Source organism: Miniopterus natalensis, chromosome 13, assembly GCF_054644295.1.
Source record: "Miniopterus natalensis isolate mMinNat1 chromosome 13, mMinNat1.hap1, whole genome shotgun sequence".
NCBI classification, from domain to species: Eukaryota; Metazoa; Chordata; class Mammalia; order Chiroptera; family Miniopteridae; genus Miniopterus; species Miniopterus natalensis.
Window position 1 is genome coordinate 63,650,123 of NC_142093.1, and position 23,020 is coordinate 63,673,142.

Below are 23,020 nucleotides of genomic sequence, written 5' to 3' on the forward strand. Positions count from 1 at the left end.
AGGGGCAGCCTGGCAACTGCCTCTCAATTTCACTTAAGGGACAGGCTCAAGAGTCAGAACAAGTCTGTGGATCTTCCCCAAAATAAGAGTTCATACCTTTTTGCTCCTGAGACAAAACTGAGAAGTCAAAAACCATGCAGAAGCCCTCTCAGGAGAGCCCTCTCCAGCAGCCCCTCCCACTGGAGTCCCCTTGAAGCCAGCCTGACCCCGGCCCCACCACAGCTTCACAGACCTGCCGAGAGGCCCCTGGTAGGGGGTCAGCCAGGGCATGTTTCCCGGAGTGCCAGCTGCACAGTGACCTCTACGCACACTGCGTGCCAAGCGATGGCACACGGGAGGAAGCATGTGTGGCAGAGCTGCCAGTGTGGCCAATGGTTGAGTTTGCACTGTTCTCACAACTCACCATCTGGTTTCCATTTCACCTGCACACAAGGGTTTTGAATAATCATTTTTAAAGGAATCCTGAAAATGCATTTTTCCAACCTTGCCCGATTTTTCAGGCAAGGAAACGCCTTTTGTATACAACTCAGCAGAAGTGGAATTGGAAGGCGCCTACTGCATCCAGCTGCGTGTGGGGCACAGCTGTGCTCAGAGATGACCGGCAGGAGCACTCCAGGGCACCAACCGGTCACGGGAAGGTGGTGGAAGAGTCAGAATTAACCACACTTTGTATTTTCTTGTGTTTTACAGTTTTAAAACAGTGATCACGCTCTGCACACATCATCAGAGCCAGGCTTAGTGAAGGCCTCTGCACAGAGACAGGCCTTGTTCTGAGTCCGCTTGAGATGGGAGATGGAGCGGGGCCTGGCTGGCCACCGGCAGCCAGCGCAGCCAGGGCAGCCAGGGCTGGAGTGAGGAAGAAGCTCGGCTCTCAGGGCTTCCAAATGCAGGTAAAGTGGCACCCGTAAGCCTACCGGTAAACAAGTCAGGAGGTGTGTTAACAAATGTCACAGAACACGGCTCCAGCGACACCCATCCCAGGGCAGCACCAGCCACGCATGCACAGCGGCGTGAACAGAAGGAGATGAGAAGGAGCCGCTGATCGTTCCATTCACAGCGAGCCCAGGTGTCACAGGTAACTCGACCTTCGTCTTTAAATTACAGTGAGTCAGAACCTGCTGCTCCTTCACCGCTCTCTAAAACTATCTTAAAAATAATATCTAACGGGAAAGCATCCCATTTCACGCTGAGTGGTACACCAAGAGGGGTCTCTGTAACAACACGCTGGTCCACGTCACAGGGTGCCACAGTCAACCAAGCAGTGGTACTTTCTCATTAGGAAGTGCCCACGTCCTCTCGGGCAGAGAAAAGAGAGCAGTCACCCGATAAAAGGCTACACCTTCACGTTAAAGCTCTGTCCGCTGCCCTGCGACCGAGACCACGCTGTTCTCTAACTCCTACCAACAAACACGCACCCTGGGCAGGGCCAGTGTCGGGGACCACGGGAGACAGGCAGTGGAGGAGCTTCTCGAGGTTACTCAGCTGTGCACCTGAGACCAAGCAGCCACCACCTCCCTTCACAGGCCCCAGGCTGGAGGCGATCGTGGCTTCATTTAAAGATACCCCAGATCCCCAATTCCCCAATGCTGCTGGTTAACTCTCCCTAGAATCTGTGACATAGATGGTAACCCTTATTCAGAATGAAGCACATTACACAAATCGTAGGAGTCTGAAGTAAAATTTCTGATGAAAATACAGGTGACCCAACAACATGGGGAGGAGGGGGTTAGGGGTGCTGACCACTGAATATTCCTTAGAACTTTTGATTCCCCAAAAACCTAACTACTAATCGCCTACTGTTGAACAGAAGCCTTTGATAACAGAAACAGTCGATTAACACAAAGCTCTGCACTCTTACAACTAAGCGAGCTACAGAAAAGACATGAAGGAAATCACAAGAAAACACATTTACGGTGGTGGGAGGGGCGGGGGCAGGGAAGAAGGGGTAAGTGGGAAAAAACAGGACACCTGTAATACTTTCAATAGTAAACATAAAATAAATAAAATAATAAAATAAAATAAAATTAAAAAATAAAATAAAAAATGAATGCAACAGTTGTAAAAATAATATGTTTATATTTATAAAAAAAAATCTGCATATAAGTGAAATCACACAGTTCAAACCCATGATGTTCAAGGGTCAAAGGTAACTTAAAACAGGATGGGTTTAGTCCACTACAATCTATGGCCATTTTTTCACGACATACACACACGCACACACAAAGGGAAACTTGCTCACTTTCTGTCTGAGCTCATCTCTCCTCTTTCCCATCTAGAGCTACACAGTAAACCCTCATGTGACCATTTGAAGAACTATTTTTTGCTACTAAATTTTGCCAACAATCTGCTCAGCGTTCCAGCAGATGTTTCTGTTTTCAAACCTCTGGGAACTTTCCCCATGTTAAAAATAAAAGTGATGGCCCAGATGTGGCCTCATGCCCCAGAGCAGCTTTCCCCACCCCCACCCCTCCCTCCCTCCTCCTGTGACCCCCACGATCCTCTCAAACCTCATCTTTCCCACTAGAGAAGATGTTTCCAATTATGGTCCATCCTGCTGCCAAGGATGACATCACCAAGAGGTGTTTTTTTGAAGAAAATGCTACTGATCGTTAGTTACTTGGGGACCATCTGCCAAGGTTTAAGCCCACTATTGTGCTAGGCCTTAGGAGCCCCCAAGGTCACAGGAGGGCAATCTGTTCTCCAGACAGAACAATGCTCTCACACTGGGGCGCAGGGCGGGATGCTTGTCTTTCATCCAACCATTGCTTTAAGAACATGTGTGGCCCCAACTTACCTCAGTAACATCCATAACTTTGATGGCTGCCAGCTGACCTGTCTTAACATGTCGACCCTGAAAAACAGAGAGAAGAAATAGGATGAGCCACTATTCTGCACATCCCTAGGACAGAATGCCTGCGCTTCAACACATCATTTCTTCTGAATTTCCCCCCGTAAAATGATGATGACATAGACCATGCTTTCCAAGAGAACAATAAGGTTTGTAATACCAATGAACAACACTTGATAAACAAAACAATAGAAAAAAAATGAGTTTTGATAAATTTCCCCTTTCTTTCCAGGGTTTAATTTATATATTGTTACCTCTCAGCCCAAGCAATTTAAAGGTGCTCTTCTGTATGTCAGGTTGAGCACTCTTTCCTTCCTAGTATTCCACATGAAGGAAATGACAAAAAACAAACAAAAGTGCCTCTATGAGAATTGTCAAAAATGAGTAGCAGTCCTTTTTCCCTGTGGAGTCCCCAATACCCATTACTTGACTTTACGGGAGTTAATACTGAGAGTCCTCTTTGAAGCTCTCTTGTAGTTCCAATGTAGAAAGGTTGGAAAATAATTATCCAGAATGAAGGGGTGTACAAAGAGATGGGGGGAAGAGGGGGAGGGAGGGAGGAGAGAGAAAGAGGAGGGAAGGGAGGGAAAGGTGGAGGGAGGGAGGGAGGGAGGGAGGGAGGGAGGGAGGGAGGGAGGGAAAGGTGGAGGGAGGGAAGGAGGGAGGAAGAGGGGGGGAAGGGAGGGAAAGGTGGAGGGAGGCAGAGGAAGGGAAGGAGAGCAAGGTGCTAAGGCTTTCTTACAGCTACGTTATCATTCCTGACCCAGAACCGAAAACGTGGTTGTCCACTTATGTCACTAGGTATTTCCAGTTTGGTCACCCTCCCCTTGCCGGGTGAGGCTCGCCGGATCTAATCGCTGTCCGTCTTTGCCCCGTGCACTTTTGCCGAGCGTTCTGCTGGCCATTTCCCAGCAGAGTAATGAACAGCGACTCCGGCACCCTGAGCACCACTACGTAAGAGCTTCGTGAGGAAGGGCCCTCCTGCCACAGGTAACACGGGAGGGGCCGCGTTCGCCTCTCTTGTGGTCCCTGATGGAGCACCGGGACGTCGGAACCTGAGCCTGAGGAATGCTCTCCCTCTATTCTGGAGAGTGTACGCAGGAACTCAAGTTTCAACTCAGTAAAAAACCACCGTGTAAAATGACCTGCATTAAACTATGTCGCAGTTTTATGTGGTCATGGTGGATGGAGTCCAGCGATGGCCCGGCAGTTCATGAGCAGGGCCTGTGTCGCCCTTTAATATACAGGAAACCAGGACCAACACAATCCGCAGGCAGGGAGATCCCACAGGGTCACAGGGACCTCTGCCTTCTTGGCCCCAGCCAGGCCACAGCTATCACTCCACAGGCAAGTTTTTCCAGAGTTGCAGTCTCGGAGGACCCGACCTGACACCTCGCTGTGGCCTCGGGGCACCCCATCCTCACACCTTGCCCGCCACCCCCAGGGGGCCCGCTGGCAGCTGGGTCCCTGTGATCCTGAGAGAATGCTGTCCTGCCTACATGTCGCAATACAAGGATGAGGCTCCGTCTCAGACGTGCAGGGTGGAATATACGCTGCGCCGGGAAGGTAGTAACTGATGGTTACATGGGCTCCTGTATTTCTGGTATTTACGGCCATTTTTACTACCTGTCTCTACAGGACTTAGCATCATTTGACAGTGTCCTCTGAATCGCTCATGTAAGGTTTCTACCCATGTGTGTTGTAAGCTCTGTAACCTCGGCCTTTTTTTAAGCTTTGTAACCACAGCACTGCTCTAAGCACTAGTACAGGGAAAACTGAGGTCTACTTCACATCCTGGGCCTGGCAGGAACCTGCAGCCACAGCACAGCGCAAGAGCACGGGCTAGGCAAGACTGCATCCACACTGCACCTGAGACCTGGGCAGGCACAGCTCCGTGTGCCTCAGGCTCCTGTCAGAGGGGCAGAGCAAAACCCACATCAGAGATTTACTGTGAAGACAGACAGGAGCAGAGAACAGTGAGCGTGCACAGCACACGATCAATTGTAGCCCTGGTAATAAATTACGACTGAACCCATTTCTCTCAACTGAGGATAGAAATGAATTTAATAGCATAGTATCAAGCAACTCCCATGAGTTCCTATCACATGAAACCAAACCATGATTTCCCTGAATCCAAGCAGAGAGGGTAGAAGCCAAGAGGACGGGGTGCTAAGAAATCCTCCAGGCCCTTCCACGTAAGAGACACAAGACCATCTCCTTAGCACCCAGTCAGTCTGCAAATCTGCACACACATGCCTGCACTCTGTGCAGTGGGATTGCATCCAAATTACTAAAGCAAATTCCTCGCTGACAGAATCAGAGAAAATGTCACAAGACTTGCCCCAGCTTTAGCTCTTTTCAAGACGGGTCAGCAGCACTGTGTTGGGAATGTGTTAGGTGAGATGTGGGGGAGGGGAGGGTCTTCGGAGCGATAGGGTAACACTTAAGATCCTTACAGATCAAGGAAACCACTGGTCCACCAGAAACACCTTTCCAGGTGTTTACATAGCAGCGGCACGCTCCTTTCCCTCGACGCCTGAACTCGAGGCCACACGTGCGCCTCAGGACGCGGAGTGTGAGGGGCACACACAGGGCGGCGGCTGCGGGCTCGGTCAAGGGGCACACACAGGGCGGCGGCTGCGGGCTCGGTCAAGGGGCACACACAGGGCGGCGGCTGCGGGCTCGGCCAGCACTGCTCTGCAGAGGACACCGGCTTCCCCTGCCGAGCGACTGCCGAATCAGGGCCACCCACTCAGCAATCATTTTTGTGTCGGAGAACAGACCAAAAAAAGGCACTAGTCTTGGTTAACATATACCGGCTCTTCCAAAATTAGGTCCATTTTAAATTGGAATATGACTCGGGAAACAGTCTTCTGCCTCCCTCCTTCCTGAGAAACAGGACAATGGGCTGGGAGCAATGCACCTGGGATCCGGTGGCCTTGGGCTCAACCCTGGCTCTCATTCCTCTGCCACCAGCTCGTGCTGTACTTCCTTCCGAAAAGTGCGCAACTTCCCCCCTTCCTCAGGTCACTGCGGACCGATGCAGGCCACCCTGAGGGCCCTCACGGCAGGTGACACCCAGGTGAGAGTCTCCACTCCCCCACAGGCCGCGCAGACTCCCCGACCCTTCCTCACTAATGCAGTTTGAGTTTGCAACGACCTCAAAGTCGTCCATTTAGGTCATTTCTCATTTCAAAGGGCATGGGCACTACGTGGGAAGCAGTGGGGCACTACAGCAACGTCCTTCCCTCCCTCCTTCCCTTTACACACACACACACACACACACGCACGCACACACACGCGCGCACACACGCACGCACGCGCACACACACACGCACACACACGCGCGCACACGCACGCACACACACGCACACACACTCACACACGAAAACTCTAAATTTGAAACTAACAGAAGTAATATTCAATCTGCTAAGATGGGCCACCACATGTAAAGGAGCCAAAATGGGCAGCAAAATAGCCCGGGGAGACAGAATGCCAATATGTGCGTAATCCTGCGCTAAGCAGATTACATGAAGGGTTTTCTGAAATTATAAAAATGTGTGTGATTTACTCAACACTACCCAAGACAGAACATATGGTGACCCGCTCGGGGTGGGCCAGGGGCCCCACCCACGTTCCCCTGGCATGGCGTTAGCTGGAACAAGCCACGCTCCTCACACCGCCTCGGCAGCAGGTGAAGGAAACGCACACCACCAGCACCAGCCGCACGGCGCTCGGGGCTCAGGACGCAGCAACAGGTACTACTCCCTGACGCTTGAGGCGGTCATGTGTCTGTCATCCCACTGTGACCTCCATCCCATCTCCTAAAACTGCTTAGTGGTCTGCTCCTGTCGGAGAAGCAATGTAGCCACTTCCCTTGGCCCGACTCGGGACCCCTGCTGGGCTGTGCAGAGGCTAGGAGCTTTGTATTACAGGACCTGTGTTTGCACTGCATCGTCCACTCCTGAGATACATCCGTAAAGGGCTTGGTCGGTACTAAATATGCATTCCCAACACCCACGTGTGACCTGGACTCTTCTGTCCTACTGTCTACGCTTCTTGGACACATGGTGTCCCGTTCGGGTTATAAAGTGCCACAGGGAAAACACTGAGGGCCACGGCTTGCTGTTTATGAGGCACCACATAAACATTAATGCTTTTATGAGACATCTGATGATGAAAAGCCCCCCGATACCATCCTCAGTTATTTTCCCAATAGATCCTGAAGAATCCTATGAGGGCGGTAAGGCAGGTCACTGCCCTATGCTGCAGATGAAGAGCTCTGACTAAATTTTATCGCTAAGTCATCGACCCAAGCCGTGGCGCCAGCAGGGTGCCCTTTTCGCAACGATTATACAAAATGCAGGAGGCGGACACCTACTATTTCTACCAACCTGTCAGATTCCTGCTACTGAAGTTTTTTTTTGAACACCTTAAATTATTTCCCTCGGTGGTCTGGAAGAGCTGGCATACAGCAAGGTTCAGAGTTAAAACCGTTACTGCGGTGGACACCACCCGCAGTCAGGTTCGCGCCCACGAACCAGAGCTGTCCCCCCGCAGAGCAGCCTTCACGGCGCTTGTTCTTTTTCTTGTCTCCAAATGAGGAAAACGCACGTTTGTTTTAAAAGGAAAACCCAAACTATTCCTGGCAGACATCCAAGCTAAGGAAAATGCCCGAATTTTCAACTCTCCTTCCCGACTCTGACAGAGTCAAAACTGACAAGTTGCATTTGCAAACATGCAGTATACTCACGACACGTTCCCACACACACCGTCACAGCACGCGGTCTAAGTGCGGGGCCTCCAACGAGGTCTGTCCCCAACCTGGAGTGGAGCCTAGCTCAGGAAGAGCGGTCACGGGAAGCTTTACGTCCGAGAGCCGAAGACGCGGGCGCTCCGCATCTTCTGAATGCTCGCCCGCCAAGAGCCGGGCAAACAGCTCGCGCAGTCCGCCGGCCCGGCCCGGGATCGGCACGAACCACCCCGGGAGTGGGTGTCACCGCGGGACGCTCTCGCTCGCAACAGAAAACTCGGAGGGGGCCCAGCCGGGAGCTCCGGTGTTGGGGCGTCGCCCATGCACCAAAAGGCTGGGGGGTCAGCTCCCGGTCAGGGCGCACACCCAGGTTTCGGGTTCGGTCCCTACTCGGTGCCCACGGGAGGCACGGATCAGCATTTCCCTCTCACATCAATGCTTCGAGCTCGTGCTCTCTCCCTCCCTAAAGCCGATAAAAATATTCTCAGGCGAGGATTAAAATCCCACAAAACTCAGAGGGATACAAATGAATGAAGTGAACGAAGGCGGGACCTCTGCTAGGACCCCAGGGCACTCTCTACGGGACTCTGGCCGGCCAACCCTCGCCTCCAGCCTGCCTCCCGGTCCTTGTCCCAGCGCCCGGCCCCCTCCCCCCAACAAGGGCGCACAGGGCTCCTCAACAGCGCCTTTTCTACTCCTGGTGCTCCCCCTACACCTCACCTTTCTTCAGGATCAGAAAGCGGCCTAAGAGGATGGACAGAGGATTAGAGAAAGAAATTCTATTACGTTTACGACACTATGCAAGGTAAGTGAACACCATTTAGGATTAACAAGTATTTTACTCCCGCCACAACCCAGAGGGACGCAGGAGCGCTCACAGCCTGAACACCAGCGCCTGGGGCACGTGGAGGCCCTCCAGTCCCCGAGGGAGGGCTGCGAGAACCGGACAGCGGCCCCGAGGCCCCACTCTAGGGACATGTAGTAAAAGAGGCACTTTGCATGCGTTACCTTTTTTTTTTTAATATAATTTTATTGATTTCATCAGAGAGAGAAAGGGAGAGAGAGAGAGATAGAAACATCAATGAGAGAGTCAGATCGGCTGCCTCCTGCACGCCGCCTGCTGGGGATCGAGCCCGCAGCCCAGGCATGTGCCCTGACCAGGAATCGAGCCTTGGTCTCCTGGATCCTAGGTCGATGCTCAACCGCTGAGCCAAGCAGGCTGGGCTGCATTACCATTTATGCCTCACATGTGCCCTCCCCATTTCACAGGTGGGGAACTGACACTTTGAGAGGGTAAGTGAACCAGTTCAAGATGCACACTCAGACTCCTTCCCTGTCCCAGGCTGTGTACGTTAAAACAGAAATGGCCACAGTGTCCGAGTCAGACAGCTTCCAGAGGGAAAGCCAAGTAGACTACAACATAAATAGTTTAAGTGATTATAACCAAACATGGCAATACAGTAACCAACAATAAAAACTTAGCTTCAATCCCTGGCCTTTCCTCTCCTAACATAAATCAGAAAAATTCAAGCAAAGAACTCCCCAGAGGAATTCTTCACGGAGTCTGAAGGCAAATGGGAACACATCCGGCGCCCGTATCCCGGCTTTCCAAATTAATAATGGGATTTTGTCTGTTCCTTCCTCTGTCTTCTCATAAAGTTTCTTTCAACAAGTAGTGGAGATCAGAATACTTTTTCTTTCTGCCGAGTTTAATCTGAAACAAAAACTCTGAAGGGCAACTGCCTGAAATTGCTTTTGTATTTGCTTCATGACAAAGCCTACCAATGCAGAACGCCACTGAGCTGAAGGCTGGCTCATGCCCCGTGCCCAGGACACGCCCCGCCCTGCAGGGGAAACTCCACACCTGCCTTCAGGCGCTCATAATCCACAGGGCGGGGGAAACCCACGAGGAGGGGCACAGCATGTGACAGAGGACTCAGCTCCTCGGAGACACACAGGACACAGGGCAGCGTGAGACCCATCGCTCTCTTTGACAGGAGGTGAACTCTGCTGTGGGCTAGTGGTGTAAACTGGCCGTGGAGGCTGCCCGACAGGACGTGGATCCCCTCAGATTTGCGCTGCAAACCAGCCTTGCCAAACGCCAGAAGGGACAGGTTCGCGGTTACCTACAGGCCAGGAGGAAGGGGGAGAACCCGACGACTCACCCAGGACGAGAGGTTGTGTCACAAAACTGCATCACCTCTCTCCAGACACATCCAGAGAAAGTAGCCTGTCATCCACTGCCCTGACCCAGAGGTGCCAGTCTCCCTGCCCTGACCCAGAGGTGCCAATCTCCCTGCCCTGACCCAGAGGTGCCAGTCTCCCACTGAGTCAGTAACTCCTCGCTCCTCATTCCATCCAACTTGGAAGCTTTGTTCCTTGATCTTAATGATTTTTAGTGGTGTTTTGTTGCGTTAGGGATGTAATATTCTGGATGTAAGAGGCTGATGGCGGGGGGAGAGGTGTCAGGTTTTTCTACTAAGGAAGTCAAGTTCAGTTTCTCACACTCACCTGTGGTGTGCAGACCTGAGACCCCACACAGGCCCAAACATGAGGATTCCTGAAGTGGGCACAGGAATTCACAGCCTTTTAATCCAGTCTCGGGTGATCCTTATGCATTGTGAAGTTCTCCACGCTTATATTTAAAAGCCTGAATTTAAGTTCTCGCATCCGTTTTTGGACTATAAAGAATTCATTACAATATGTGCTCGTCTTCACTGGGGTTTTGGTGTGTGAAGGTTAAATTCGTAACAAGTAAATTCTAACAAATGTCAATTACTATGTTTGCCATAAAGTCATACAACTTATGTTCTGAAATGTTCCTGAGCTCAAAGGACAGACAAGTATAATTCAACAAAATAGCTGATTTTGCAGACAAGAAAGTAGCCCAGAGAGCTAGCAGGACACACCCGTAAGTGGCTAAGCCAGCCCTGGCTTGCCAGCTCTCCCTCCAGGATGCCTCGCTCACAAACATTCATAGTTTACCTTAACAACAAATCAACAAGCGACCTGTGCTGGCGAGGGTGTGGGGAAAGGGAACCTGGTGCACTGCTGGTGGGGATGCAGACTGGGGCAGCCACTATGGAAAACAGTGTGGAGAGTCCTCAAAAAATCAAAAATGGAGCTGCTGTTTGACCCAGTGATTCCACTTCTAGGAATGTATCCTAAGAATCCTGAAACACTAATAAGAGCAAATATATGCACCCCTATGTTCACAGCAGCACAATTTACAATAACTAAGATCTGGAAACAGCCCAGGTGCCCATCAGTAGCTGATGGATAAAAGCTGGGGGACATTCACACCATGGACACTACGCAGCTGTAGAGAAGGATCTCGTGACCTTTGGGACAGTGTGGATGGACCTGGAGAGTATTATGCTGAGTGAGATAAGCCAGGCAGAGAAAGACAAACATCACATGATCTCGCTTATACGTGGAATCGAAAGACCTTAATAAACTGATGAACAGAACAGATTCAATGACATGGAAGCACAGATGAGACTGAAGACTGTCAGAGAGATGGAGGAGGGCGGGAGGGTGGGGGGGGAGAGAGTAACCAAAGAATTTATATGCATATATGCACAACCCAAGGGCACGGACAATGGTGGGGAGAGGGACTGGGGAGGGGGAAGGAACGGGGTGGAACGGGTCATTGGATGACCATCTGTAACATTTTAAACAAAAATAAAATTTTAAAATTAAAAAAAATTCCACTGGCCCCCTGAAACCTATTTAACTTTATTAATCAATGTTACCCCAATAGATTCAATAAATAATTTTTTTAATTCCAACTGGGAAAGGGGGATGAAGAGGCAGAGCACAGAGGAATTTTAGGGCAGTGCAACTACTCTGTATTATACTGTAACGATGGATATTGGTCATTATATATCTGTCCAGACACACAGAATGTACACCACACGAGTGAGCCCTAATGCAAACCACGGACTCTGAGTGGTGGTGATGTGTCAACACAGGTTCATCAATTTCAAAAACTGTTCCACTGTTAAGGGGGATGCTGATGGGGGAGGTTATGCATGTGGGAGCGAGGGGCACATGGGAAACCTCTGTACCTTCCTCTCAATTGCTGTGCAACCTAAAACTGCTATAAAAACTAAAGTCTTGCCCGGCTGGGCGTGGCTCAGCAGTTGAGTATCGACCTAGGATCCAGGAGATCTCGGTTTGATTCCTGATCGGGGCACACGCCTGGGATGCAGGTCGATCCTCAGCAGGGGGCGTGCAGGAGGCAGCAGTCAATGACTCTCATCATTGATGTTTCTCTCTCTCTCTCTCCCATCCTCTCTCTGAAATCAATAAAGATATATTTTAAAAAAACTAAAGTCTTCAAAAAAGTGTTTTTATTCCAAATCCACTCCCCCTTGTATTTCCTTATTTTTAGGAGCAAATATAGAACCTGTATGACTGTGTGGTGAATGGCATGAACTCAGCACTCCATCCACTGACCACTATTTCTTTTTTTTTTTTTTTAATGTATCTTTTATTGATTCCAGAGAGGGAGGGAGAGGGAGAGAGAGAGAGAAACATCAGTGATGAAAGGGTCATTGATCGGCTCTCCTGCACACCCCCGACTGGGTATGGAGCCCACAACCCAGGCATGTGCCCTGACCGGGAATCAAACTGCAGTCTTCTGGATCCTAGGTGAATGCTCAACAGCTGAGCCACACCCGCCAGGCTCTGACCACTCTTTCTAAAATGCTACGTGTATTCCGCCCAAAACAAAGACCAGCTTAACTGGTTCTACACTGTAAACCCCCAAACCACAGGCTCTTTTCCAGGAAGTATCTGTGAAAGATGCGCAGTTCAACCAACAGGGAAGGCACACTAGCCAGACACCACTCCATGAGCCATCTTAGAGAAGGAACCACATCAGGAGCTTCGGAGAGAGATGACCAGGGCATGTCAGAAACACTTCGGCCTTCTAACACCTCCCACAGGAGAGCAGCCGCCGGGCAGCGGGCCCAGGGCAGCCGGCCTCCCACCGCCGCTCTCGCCACTCCTCCCGCCCACACCACGAGGTGAGCAGGCGCCTGTTTCTGCACATTTATCCTTGAAACTGCTATTTCTTATAATAACATCTTTTTATTTGCCTATTCCTCCCTTCCATGATCAGGGCTGTGGACAAGCAGGAAGACAGAGCAGATCGGCCAAGACTTGCAGTTTAATTAGAAGACAGAGCTTCTATTCCCGGAAGTTTAAAATTCAAGGCTTCGACATGGAATTAGGCCTTTCTCAGGTCAGAGCTACCTTATCTGGAGTCCTCCATTTAAGGAAATTATGTCTCAATAGCAGAGAATGTGAGATTTAACTTCTACTGAGAATGAAACGGTCAAAACAGCCCGGCAAGACCTCAACGGCCTAATGCCCACTCCCAACAAGCGCGGCATTTACACAGCTGACTTAGGAGACAGCTGAAGGCAAAACTACTTACACACCACATCGCTGTGCCTTAAGAGACCGGTCTGGATGGAAGTCTTTCTCAACCCTGAAACCCTGAGTACATTAAAGATGCTTTTCTTAATGGCACAGGGAAATCATCATGAGCACCAATTACTATCCTGTCCTTGCAATTAAGCGAGCTCCTCGAGGAACGTTGCGTCAGGCGGTAATTGTCAGACTCCTACAAAGAAAGGGCGCAGTCAGTCACCTGGACCCTGCATGCTTGTTCTGTCACTTTCAGCTGTGTTCTGGAACAGATGGGGGGGGGCAAGGCGGCAAGCTGAGTTCCAGATGGGTGAGCTATCACTGTAGCAAAAGTCACCTTTAGGTTGGGAAGCGCAGGCAACACAGATGAACAGATGAATGCCGGTGGAGGGAAGAAACGCTGCCATGAGAGGTCGTGCGTGCTCCCTTCCTGGGGGCAGTGGTCAGGTGGGAAGAAAAGACAGCAGCCTCTGAAAAACACCTGGGGAAGCTGCATGAAAAGCACTACGCTCCTCCCCAGGCAGGCAGCAGCCCTGCGGTGCGGCCCACGTGTCAGCCAGTGTCTGGGCGACAGCATCCAGGGTGAGGAATTACGTGTTAGAGGGAGTGTGGCAAATTCGAAAGCACCAACAGGCCCTGGCCGGTGTGGCTCAGTGGTAGGAGTGCCGGCTCAGGCATCTCGGGGTCTTGGGTTCGATTCCCAGTCAAGGGCATGTACCTGCATGTGGGAGGCAACGAATCAATGTGTCTCTCTCACATCGAGGTTTTCCTCTCTCTCTTCCTCCCTTCCACGCTCTCTAAACAAATCAATAGAAAAAATATCACTGGGTGAAGATTAACAAGAAAACAAAAAAGATCACCGACCAAGGAACATACACACAAACTTATAACACACGTTCCCTACTTCGGTCCTCACACACAGCAAGAGCTACCCATAAAACACGTTTTATTTTCATATCTGTTCACTGTCTGAAGCCACTAAAAATAGTGAATTCATCTTTCTCTGTTTTTCTATAATATCAATATTACAGATTAAAATCTGTTAATATTTTAAAGGAGAAAAATAAGAAACTATTTCTTCATTAGTTCATTTCACATGTTAAGATATTTAAATACTCATAAAGGTGCCCCAAGCGGGCCCTGGAGTTCGGAGCCGGGACAGGAGCCTGAGTCCACCGCAGGCGAGGGTGGCGCTGGGCAGTGACAGAGCCTTTGCTGGACACCATTCTCCTGCCCTATAAAATGGTGACAAGAAACCACCCTTTGCCACAGGGTCCTGTCATCTATAAAAAGCAGGCACAGCAGCCGCAGGCCTGGGTCCAGCAGGCAGCACCACGCCAGGCGCAGGGGAAGCGCAGCCAGGGGCTGAGATACAGGAGGCACACGGGCCACGGTGCCCGAGATCAGCCTTAGAAGCAGCGGGGTCTTCTGAGGTCCAGCCTTCCGGAGTTCAAGGCTACGATGGGTCACAAGGTGCTTCCCTCCAGGCAGAGACGGCTTCGAGGGAAAAAAGACAAACCGTAGCTAAATGCCTATTCGTTCAAAATTTCAAACAAAGCGTATAACCAGAATCTTTCTCCAGACCCCGTACAAATTAATAGCACTATTAGAAATTGATATATTTTCTTACTCACTTAAAACCAAGTCACATAGCACACACTGTATTATTTTAATTATTACAAGATTAATGATCCATGTTAATTTTGAATATAATTCTCAGTCTGAACTCCCCCGTGGCATTCCCTTAGAAACATGCAGGGTGGGCCATGTGCCCCTACCCCAAAGCAAGGAATCCTGTCTTTTAAAATATACAGGGTGGGACAAAAGTAGGTTTGCAGTTCTGAGTATGCAAAACACAGTTTATTCTTTTTGTTATTTATTAACTACTGTATTAGTTTTTGTACGAACAATTTGTAAACCTACTTTTGCCCCACCCTGTATATGCAGTTTTTAACTTGAGTTTCTCAAATGAGGTAAGAATCAGGGAAGGGAGCTGGGCCTCACGACTGCCCAGCTGGCGCCCCAGCGTTACGGCCGCCACAACCAGCAGGGCTGAAGGACACCCCACTGTGCAGCCCGGGCAGGCACAGCCAGGAGGCAGCACACACACAATGAACTTCAGCAAAATGCTCCACGAACATGCACCCACAACAGAAGGTGGAACCCAGAATTCCGGAGGTTCCCTTCCTCCTCCTCTCACCACTAACCCCTCACCCCCAAGAAGTTTTCCTACGCGTCTCCCTCGTGACTTCACAGCACACTCGATTTTTAGAATTATGCCCATGGTGCAATTTCAATATTAAAGCATCACTCAGGCATCGCTGAGGCAGTCAAACTGAACTTTTCTCACTGGCTTAGAGGAAAACGCTGAAAGTTTCAGACACAAATCAAAGGCAAGAGATTAAACGATGCTAGGGATTCGGATTCCACCCTGGGCTCCTGACCCGCCCGTCGTCTCCCTCGTCACCCACAACTGTCAGCTGAGGTTTCCAAACTGTGCCTTACTATTCCTCAGCATCGCAAGAAGTTGACTCTAAAATAACACTGCCCCTGAACATGGATGTATTTACAGAATTTACATAAAGTCAAACTGTAAGCAGCTTCGTGTCTCCCTGAACGACTCCTAAATACAGGTGTGCTCTGGTTTTGGAACCTAACTGCCGCCGCGTCCTGAGCGCTGGCCGGGTCAGAGGGGGACCGGGACCTGGACCGCGGCCTCTGAGGGCAGCGCAGCAAGTCCGCACGGAACACTGCGGACACATCCTGAGACTTTATTTTTTATCTTTATTTTGTTTTTCAATATACCTTTATTGATTTCAGAGAGAGGAAGAGAGAGGGAGGGAGGGAGAGAGAGAGAAGCATCAATGACGAGAGTCGTGGATCCATCAGCTGCCTCCTGCAGGCCCCCGACTGGGGCTGGAGCCCGCACCCCGGGCAGTGCCCTGAGCGGGAACTGAACGGCCATCTCCTGGACCCCAGGTCGACGCTCAATGGCTGGGCCATTCTGCGACTTTAAGCCAACATCGCACAACGAAACAAGTTTACCACGGCTGACGGATACGAGGATAGGAGAGCTAATTTCCGAGGGCTTCTCGTCAATGTCACAGCTAAACGATGTTCGCGAGGAACTGCTGTTCGTTTTCCTTCCAGTTTTCCAAGTCTGTGTACAATTCTGCACTTGCCTGTGCTGAATGTTCACAAGATCCTTCTTTCATTACTCATAGCTCCCCTATTGCTCCCTATAACAACAGCCTCCCCCCGAGGCCCCGCGTGAGGCTGTCCACGGGTGATGCGTCCACACCACCCACGCAAGCTTTCAGAGCCAAAGCTCCTCGCGCCAACTCACACCAAGGTCACCAAAACCTAATCTGTCAATTGAAAACAAATCATTGGTGGCTTAAGAGGTATTTCCATAGAAATTAGGAAGAGCTCTTGCCTCCATATTAGAAAACAAGAATTCTCCTCAAAGCATCTTTTGTCCTAAATCGCAACCTACTGACAAAGAGCCGTGTTACAGAAACAGGCGCGTTTCCTGTGTTACAGACCACTTCTTTTTCAGTTGCACACGCCCATTCTAGCTTTCTAAGAATAAGAATCACAGTTACAGACCTTGTGAATAAGTAAACACAGTAGGAGAACAGTTCTATAACTTACTAAGCTTCAACCTAGTGGGGTCATCAAGTCAGCGCTCTGCCCACAAGGGGAACCGCGCAAGGATCCCAGTACATGCGGAAAGGAGGCTGCGAGGGGAGCGGTGACGAGACTGTGCTCCCCCCACCCTGTCCTCTCCATTCCTCTCCTTCCTACCAGTATGCCTCCTCTGCGCCAACAAAGCAGATGGTCATTCTCCAACACAGAGCACAGGAGGCCTCGCGCCCCTCAGAGAGAAAACCCCATTTCACAGAAAGCGGTGGCAGTTCCATGAGTCTGGGAAACCCGCCCAGGGTGGGGACCTCACTCGGGCCAACGCATTCCCCCCCGGGCCCCCGCAATTTGAAGACAAGGTCTGCATTGCAGAATTGGCTCACATCCACCCGGCGGCTGAACAACAGCGGAAGGGGAGTCAGGACGGACAGCTGCTGAGGAAGAAGCCCGTGGTCGTCAGGGTCGCACGGTCCCTTCCTACAAGCTATCACATCCCTGCCTGGCCCCTCAGGCAAGGGGTGCATCCAGTGGGCTGTTTTATGAAAGCTCCTCCTCACTCCACCTCTACCTTTCAGTCAACCCAACTGGCCCCACAGCCTCAGGGGCTGCAACCAAGGTACCTCCAGAAACCAGACAGCTGCCAAGGAATCGCCCCAAAGCTCTGCTGCTACCCACACAGACACCCCTCCCCAGTGCCCACTGGGCAGAACTCCTGACAACAGAACTGGGGTCTAGGCAAAGCCTGGGGCTACCAGCACGACAGGGCAAGGAAATGACGCAAGGGAGGAAGCACTGAGATTTCACAACTGCCGGGGGGATCAGAGGCCGGCCTGGGAGGAGGGAACTGAGCACTCACAGATCTGGCAATCGCCTCATCATCAGCTCTGCTCCCAAGATCCTGACCTGGGGGAGGCAGGACAAATGCCCAGCGCACTGTCTCTTCCCAGGGACCAGAGTTCTGCTGTGTGGTTCAGCCCAAAGCCGCCTGTTTCCTCTCATCAACTCCTGACGAGACAGCCTCCGCCAATGGACTGGCTGCTGCAGGGAGGCCACTCTCATCAACCCGCAGCTACGGGCACCCAAAATGACCCCACGTAACTGTAGGTAGAAAGACAACAGGAAACCGAAACTCTCCAAGCCACAAACACACCAAAATTTGCTTTCTTAAGATAAATCCAGAAGATTAAAAGTGAAAAGAAATTTCGATCATCTGAAGCCACTGCTCGCTCTCCCACTAAGCAGGTTTATGACCCTGAGTGCGTCACGAAACTTCTCAGAAGCGTGGCCACCGCACTTACAAGGAGCACGGCTCAAGTGTGCTCCCGGCCAGCATCTTCATTACCTAGCACTGGTCTCCACACCGGGGACACAACAGTGACAGAGCAGTGAAGCCTGTGTGCCCATTCTGAGAGGGGACACAAGCAGTAAACAAGGGAACGCACTCGCTGTGTTGTGAGCACCTGGGCTTTTTTTTTTAAGCTACAGGGGAAAACCTGGCGGGAGAGGGAGTGGCAGGAAGGAGCGGCTGCTACTTTACACTGGGTGGCCAGGGAGGCCCCTGATGCAGGCCTCCAGGCAGACGGCCGGAGGTGATGAACGACGCGCCCGCAGGACCTCGTGAGACTGAATTAACCTCCACAGAAGACTCAGGGCCCACGGGAGGCAGCGCTAGCCCCACAGCCCCGGCCAGGGTGCCCCGGGCTGAGGCCTACAGGCAGCACGGTGGCTATGGAAGCATCAGTGAAGGTGGCCTGCTCTGCGCCCTCAGGTCACCAGCAGCACAGTGCCGAACACGTCCACAGCCGCGTCCGAGACAGTGCCCATCGCGCTCAGACACCTCTGGACGAGCCACACCAGGCCCAGCAGGGCCCACTTCCTGCTGCAAAGCTCAAGCAGGGGTCCCAGAGAGGACTTCAAGGAGCAAAGCCAGAGGCTCCGGCCAAAACGCCTCCAGATTCTCCATTACCACCTGACTACACAGATCCTCCTCAGCCAACCTCACACTCAAGGCTGAGCTGAGGCCTCTGCCCGCAGAGCTCGGCTGGCGTTCTCCAGCCACCACTGAAAACAGTCTCCCTTCTCTGTAAGGACAACACTCAGAGGGAAACAAATGGTTTTAATTGAAAATAAATCCCTCAATCTCTGGTGCACAGCACTGCACATTACTTTTTGGTATGTAACTACTTGGGCTGTGAGGTTATAAAATTCAAATGCTGAACAGTAACAAAAGCCTCTTAACAGAGCCCTATTAAAGCAGCCTGTGCTGTGTGGTTACGGCTGTACCCCTTCCCTTCCAGGCTATTCTTGCAGTTCTACGGCCAGAAATCACCCTCGATGCCCATAAAGAACAAGGCTCTTCTCCCTAGCAATTCACTAACATCTTTTTTTCAATTCAACATTCCAAAAAGTAAGAAGGAACAAACTTTCTAAAGCCCAAATTTTTAGTTTCTCTTGAAAAACAATTTGTTAAAGCTGGGTCCCTAAGCCCAAGGAAAGACTGTCTAGAGCTCAGCCGCCCGGCAGGCTCCAGCAATCCCTACAGCCTCACCGCTCACGTGCTCCCCTGGGGATGTGCTCAGGGGCCAGGCGTCCCTGATCAGAGGCCGTCCAGTGGCTCTTCAACCCGAGCTGACAACCAGTCACTGGGAGAGATGTGTATTGCTGTTGCCGGGTGTTTTTTGTATTGTTGGTAATTATACATGCGTGGGCCTCACCCAGATCTATTGGATCAAAATCCTGCCTCAGCATCCATATTTTGTAATTGTCCCCAGACAATTCAGAATAGCTGCAACTGTGGCACCATTAGGGATTATGCCAGAAAGACTCGAGTGTGTGCCTCCAAACCCATGATCCCAGTAAAAAATGAAAAGCCCCCCTGCTTAAAACCACCACCCTAGAGCACGCTATAATGAGGACACACTGTAGCTCATAGATGCGCGACTGTTACCGCTTGGGCATGTGAAACAAGCAGATGTGGCCCCGCCAGCGTGGGAGAAGCCCACGTAGCAGAGGCGCAAAACCTGCAGCAAAACACCAACTCACAAATGACCATTCTAAGTTATCATCCAAACAGGACACTGGAATGAACGGGCACCAGTGGGAAGTATGCCGGGCAGCAGGTGTAAGCCGGGGCTGCTGGGGCAAACAGAAGGTATGGTCACCTGCCCTTCGCCACACCTCGAGAATTATTGCCTTAAGGAGAAAACAAAAACAAAAACAAAGATCACCCAGATGGCATATCCCTAATTACCGGGCTCTAAGTTAGAGGCAGAAGGAACCCACCCAGCACCTCCCCGGGACCCTCAGCGAATGGTTTCCAGTGCCGAGCCAGGCCAATGAAGACCAAGTCCTGAGCGGCAGAGCTCATGTCATTTAAAAGCACAACTCTCCACACAACCTCAGGCCGGAGGGGCGCTCTCCCACTCCCAGGCACACGCTCCTCAGAGGCGTCCTGGAAGGCCCCCTGAGCAATGCTCCGCTTCGACGGGCGTCCAGGAGTAAGCTGGGGAGCTACAAGGCCGAATGGGGGGCCAAATACGGCCAAGAGCTGGTGGCTGCTCAACTGCAATGCTCTTCCCCAACCCCGGGGGACAGACAGGGCTGCAGTGCAACTCCCCCCGCCCCCCCCCCGCCTGTGGACAGACAGGGCTGCAGTGCAACGCCCTCCGCACCTACCCCCCCCCCCCGCCTGTGGACAGATGGCTGCAGTGCAACTACCCCTGCCCCCCCACCCCCACCCCCCCGCCTGTGGACAGACAGGGCCGCAGTGCAACTCCCCCCACGCCCCCCTCCTGTGGACAGACAGGGCTGCAGTGCAACTCCCCCCGCCCCCCCGCCTGTGGACAGACAGGGCTGCAGTGCAACTCCCCCCGCCCCCCCCCGCCTGTGGACAGACAGGGCTGCAGTGCAACTCCCCCCACCCCCCCACCCCGCCTGTGGACAGACGGCTGCAGTGCAACTCCCCCCGCCCCCCCCCTCGCGTGGACAGACAGGGCTGCAGTGCAACTCCCCCCGCCCCCCCCCCCCCGTGGACAGAGAGGGCCGCAGTGCAACTCCCCCCGCCCCCCCCCGCCTGTGGACAGACAGGGCTGCAGTGCAACTCCCCCCACACACACACACACACCCCCCCCCCCCGCCTGTGGACAGACAGGGCTGCAGTGCAACTCCCCCCACCCCCCCACCCCGCCTGTGGACAGACGGCTGCAGTGCAACTCCCCCCGCCCCCCCTCGCGTGGACAGACAGGGCCGCAGTGCAACTCCCCCCGCCCCCCCCCCCCCGTGGACAGACAGGGCCGCAGTGCAACTCCCCCCGCCCCCCCCGCCTGTGGACAGACAGGGCTGCAGTGCAACTCCCCCCACACACACACACACACCCCCCCCCCGCCTGTGGACAGACAGGGCTACCCTCCCCTCCCACACAGTCCCTGACGCCAGCCCTGGAAAGCCGCGTGAAAACAATATACAGGAAGCTTGAAAGTTAACATGGAGGGGGAGTGGGGGGTCCTGAAAAACAACTACAAAACCCACGAATGTCCACGAAGTGGTTCTGCCGTGCACAGTGCGCTCACCCACCGGAGGGGTAGGCAGGAGTCCAGGTCGCCCGAGATCTGTGGTGACGGACGAACTGGACTTACTGCTCCCTACTCTGCCAGGCGGCGTACCCCAGCTGAACAACTAGGAAGGGGTAGAGCAGGGCTCCACCCAGCCACCAGGCCCCTAGCCACTTCGCTATTCTGGCTTCATATGCCCAGAGGAGAGGCAGACAGGCTGCCACAGGAGCCCATCCAGCCACCCATCCATCGCTGATCAGAGGCCGTGTTTCCACAAATGGCAGCCACTCAAATTCTGCACAACACCCAGCCCCCACCAGCTGCTGGGAGCTAGCAGAAAGCAGGGGGTTCCTTTCCCAAGTCCTCTCTTCTCCCAGTTCCAATCACACCCACACGGGGGGAGGGGGGGCAGGCACTGAAACGCTGAGGGGAGGGGGTATGCCAGTCAAGGGGAGCCTCCCGGCCCCACCAGCCCCCAGCAACACAACAGAAGGGCTTTGTGCAAAACACGCCTGGGGTTTCTTCACGGCAATTTGGAGAGGAAATTCCGCTCACGGCCAGACTTTCCTTAAAGAGCTCCCATTGAGATGGCCAAGCCCTTAATAATCTTCCCCTGGGCCACTCAGCTGCTTCACCTCCACTGGAGCGGACAACTCAGCAGATGTATCAAAAGTACCTCTATGCTCGGAACTGAATAGCAGCACGAGGGCCGGGGCCGGACAGAGCTTCCATTCAAAAGGACCTCCTCCGAAAACGCCGCAGGCTACATCCCAGGAATTCAAGTCCCTGAGGGAGCTGGGGGCAGGGGCACCGCCAGCTGTGCTCCGTGCCAGGCGTGGACCCGTCCCACAGGGAAGCCAGGCTAGGCGCAGCCCTGAGCCAAGGGGCGCCCCTGCCAGGCTCCACTCCCGAGGACTCCTCCAAATGCGGGTCGCAGGACCCCTGAGTCAGAAGCCGCCACTAACCAAAGCTTACTGTGCTTCCTAATCCTGAGGGCGCTGGGTGGCGGCCACTCCCGGCCGTTTTCGGACCAAGCAACAGGCTGAGGGCAGCCAGGCCTCCGCAAGCCCACGGCCTATCCTGCTAGCCCAGCGCTCCCAGCCACCTTCCCCTCGCGACCCCCCTGTGACTGGGGGATTCAGGGGTCGCTTCCTTCTCAGAGCCCCATTCGCCCTGTAATTCAGTTACCTGCCTACAAAGTGAGGATCCTGAGGGTAAAGGCTGACCATCTCACCTTGGTACCCCCAGCACCCAGGGTGACGCCAGACAGAGCACCTGGCTCCGTGTTTGCGGGATGCCTGAGCCCCAGCGAAATCTCAGGCAGGTCACTGGGAGAGGTCACTGTCTTACAGTCCACACAAAAATATCTCTAAGAGCAAACTCAAAGCCTCATTTTACAAATTCTTAAATATGAAGTACTTCATTTACACCAAAGAGGAAACAAAACCATATTGTCACAACAGTGCCTTTAAATTCCAGAACAAGTTCATAAAACACAAGTGGCTCACTTCCAAGCTCTCACTATTACTGCTTCCAAACTGCTTTGTTCCGAGAGGACTAACAAGTTAAAAAACTCAATGTTAAGCTAAAAAAATTCTATTATTCTAACAAATGGTACTGTACCATAAGCTCTCTACTGCCTTTTTTTTCCTTTTGGGAAACATGTTTTTATTGATTTGAGAAAGAGGGGGAGAGGGGGGAAGAGAGAGAGAAACACCGATGTGAGAGAAACCGATCAGTTGCCTCCCACACACACTCTGACCGGATATCAAACCCACAACCTGG

General features: G+C 52.3%; 1 protein-coding gene across 9 annotated transcripts in view; it reads right to left on the reverse strand.

Moving 5' to 3' along the window:
* MAP4K4 (mitogen-activated protein kinase kinase kinase kinase 4) overlaps positions 1 to 23,020 on the reverse strand; it is a 158,992-nt gene that overhangs the window by 82,463 nt on the left and 53,509 nt on the right. For all 9 annotated transcript variants that reach the window (XM_087823742.1, XM_087823746.1, XM_087823748.1 and 6 more), the window contains exon 3: positions 2,795 to 2,851. In XM_087823742.1, coding sequence (XP_087679868.1) covers positions 2,795 to 2,851 — 57 coding nt within the window. The remainder of the gene's footprint in view (positions 1 to 2,794; positions 2,852 to 23,020) is intronic.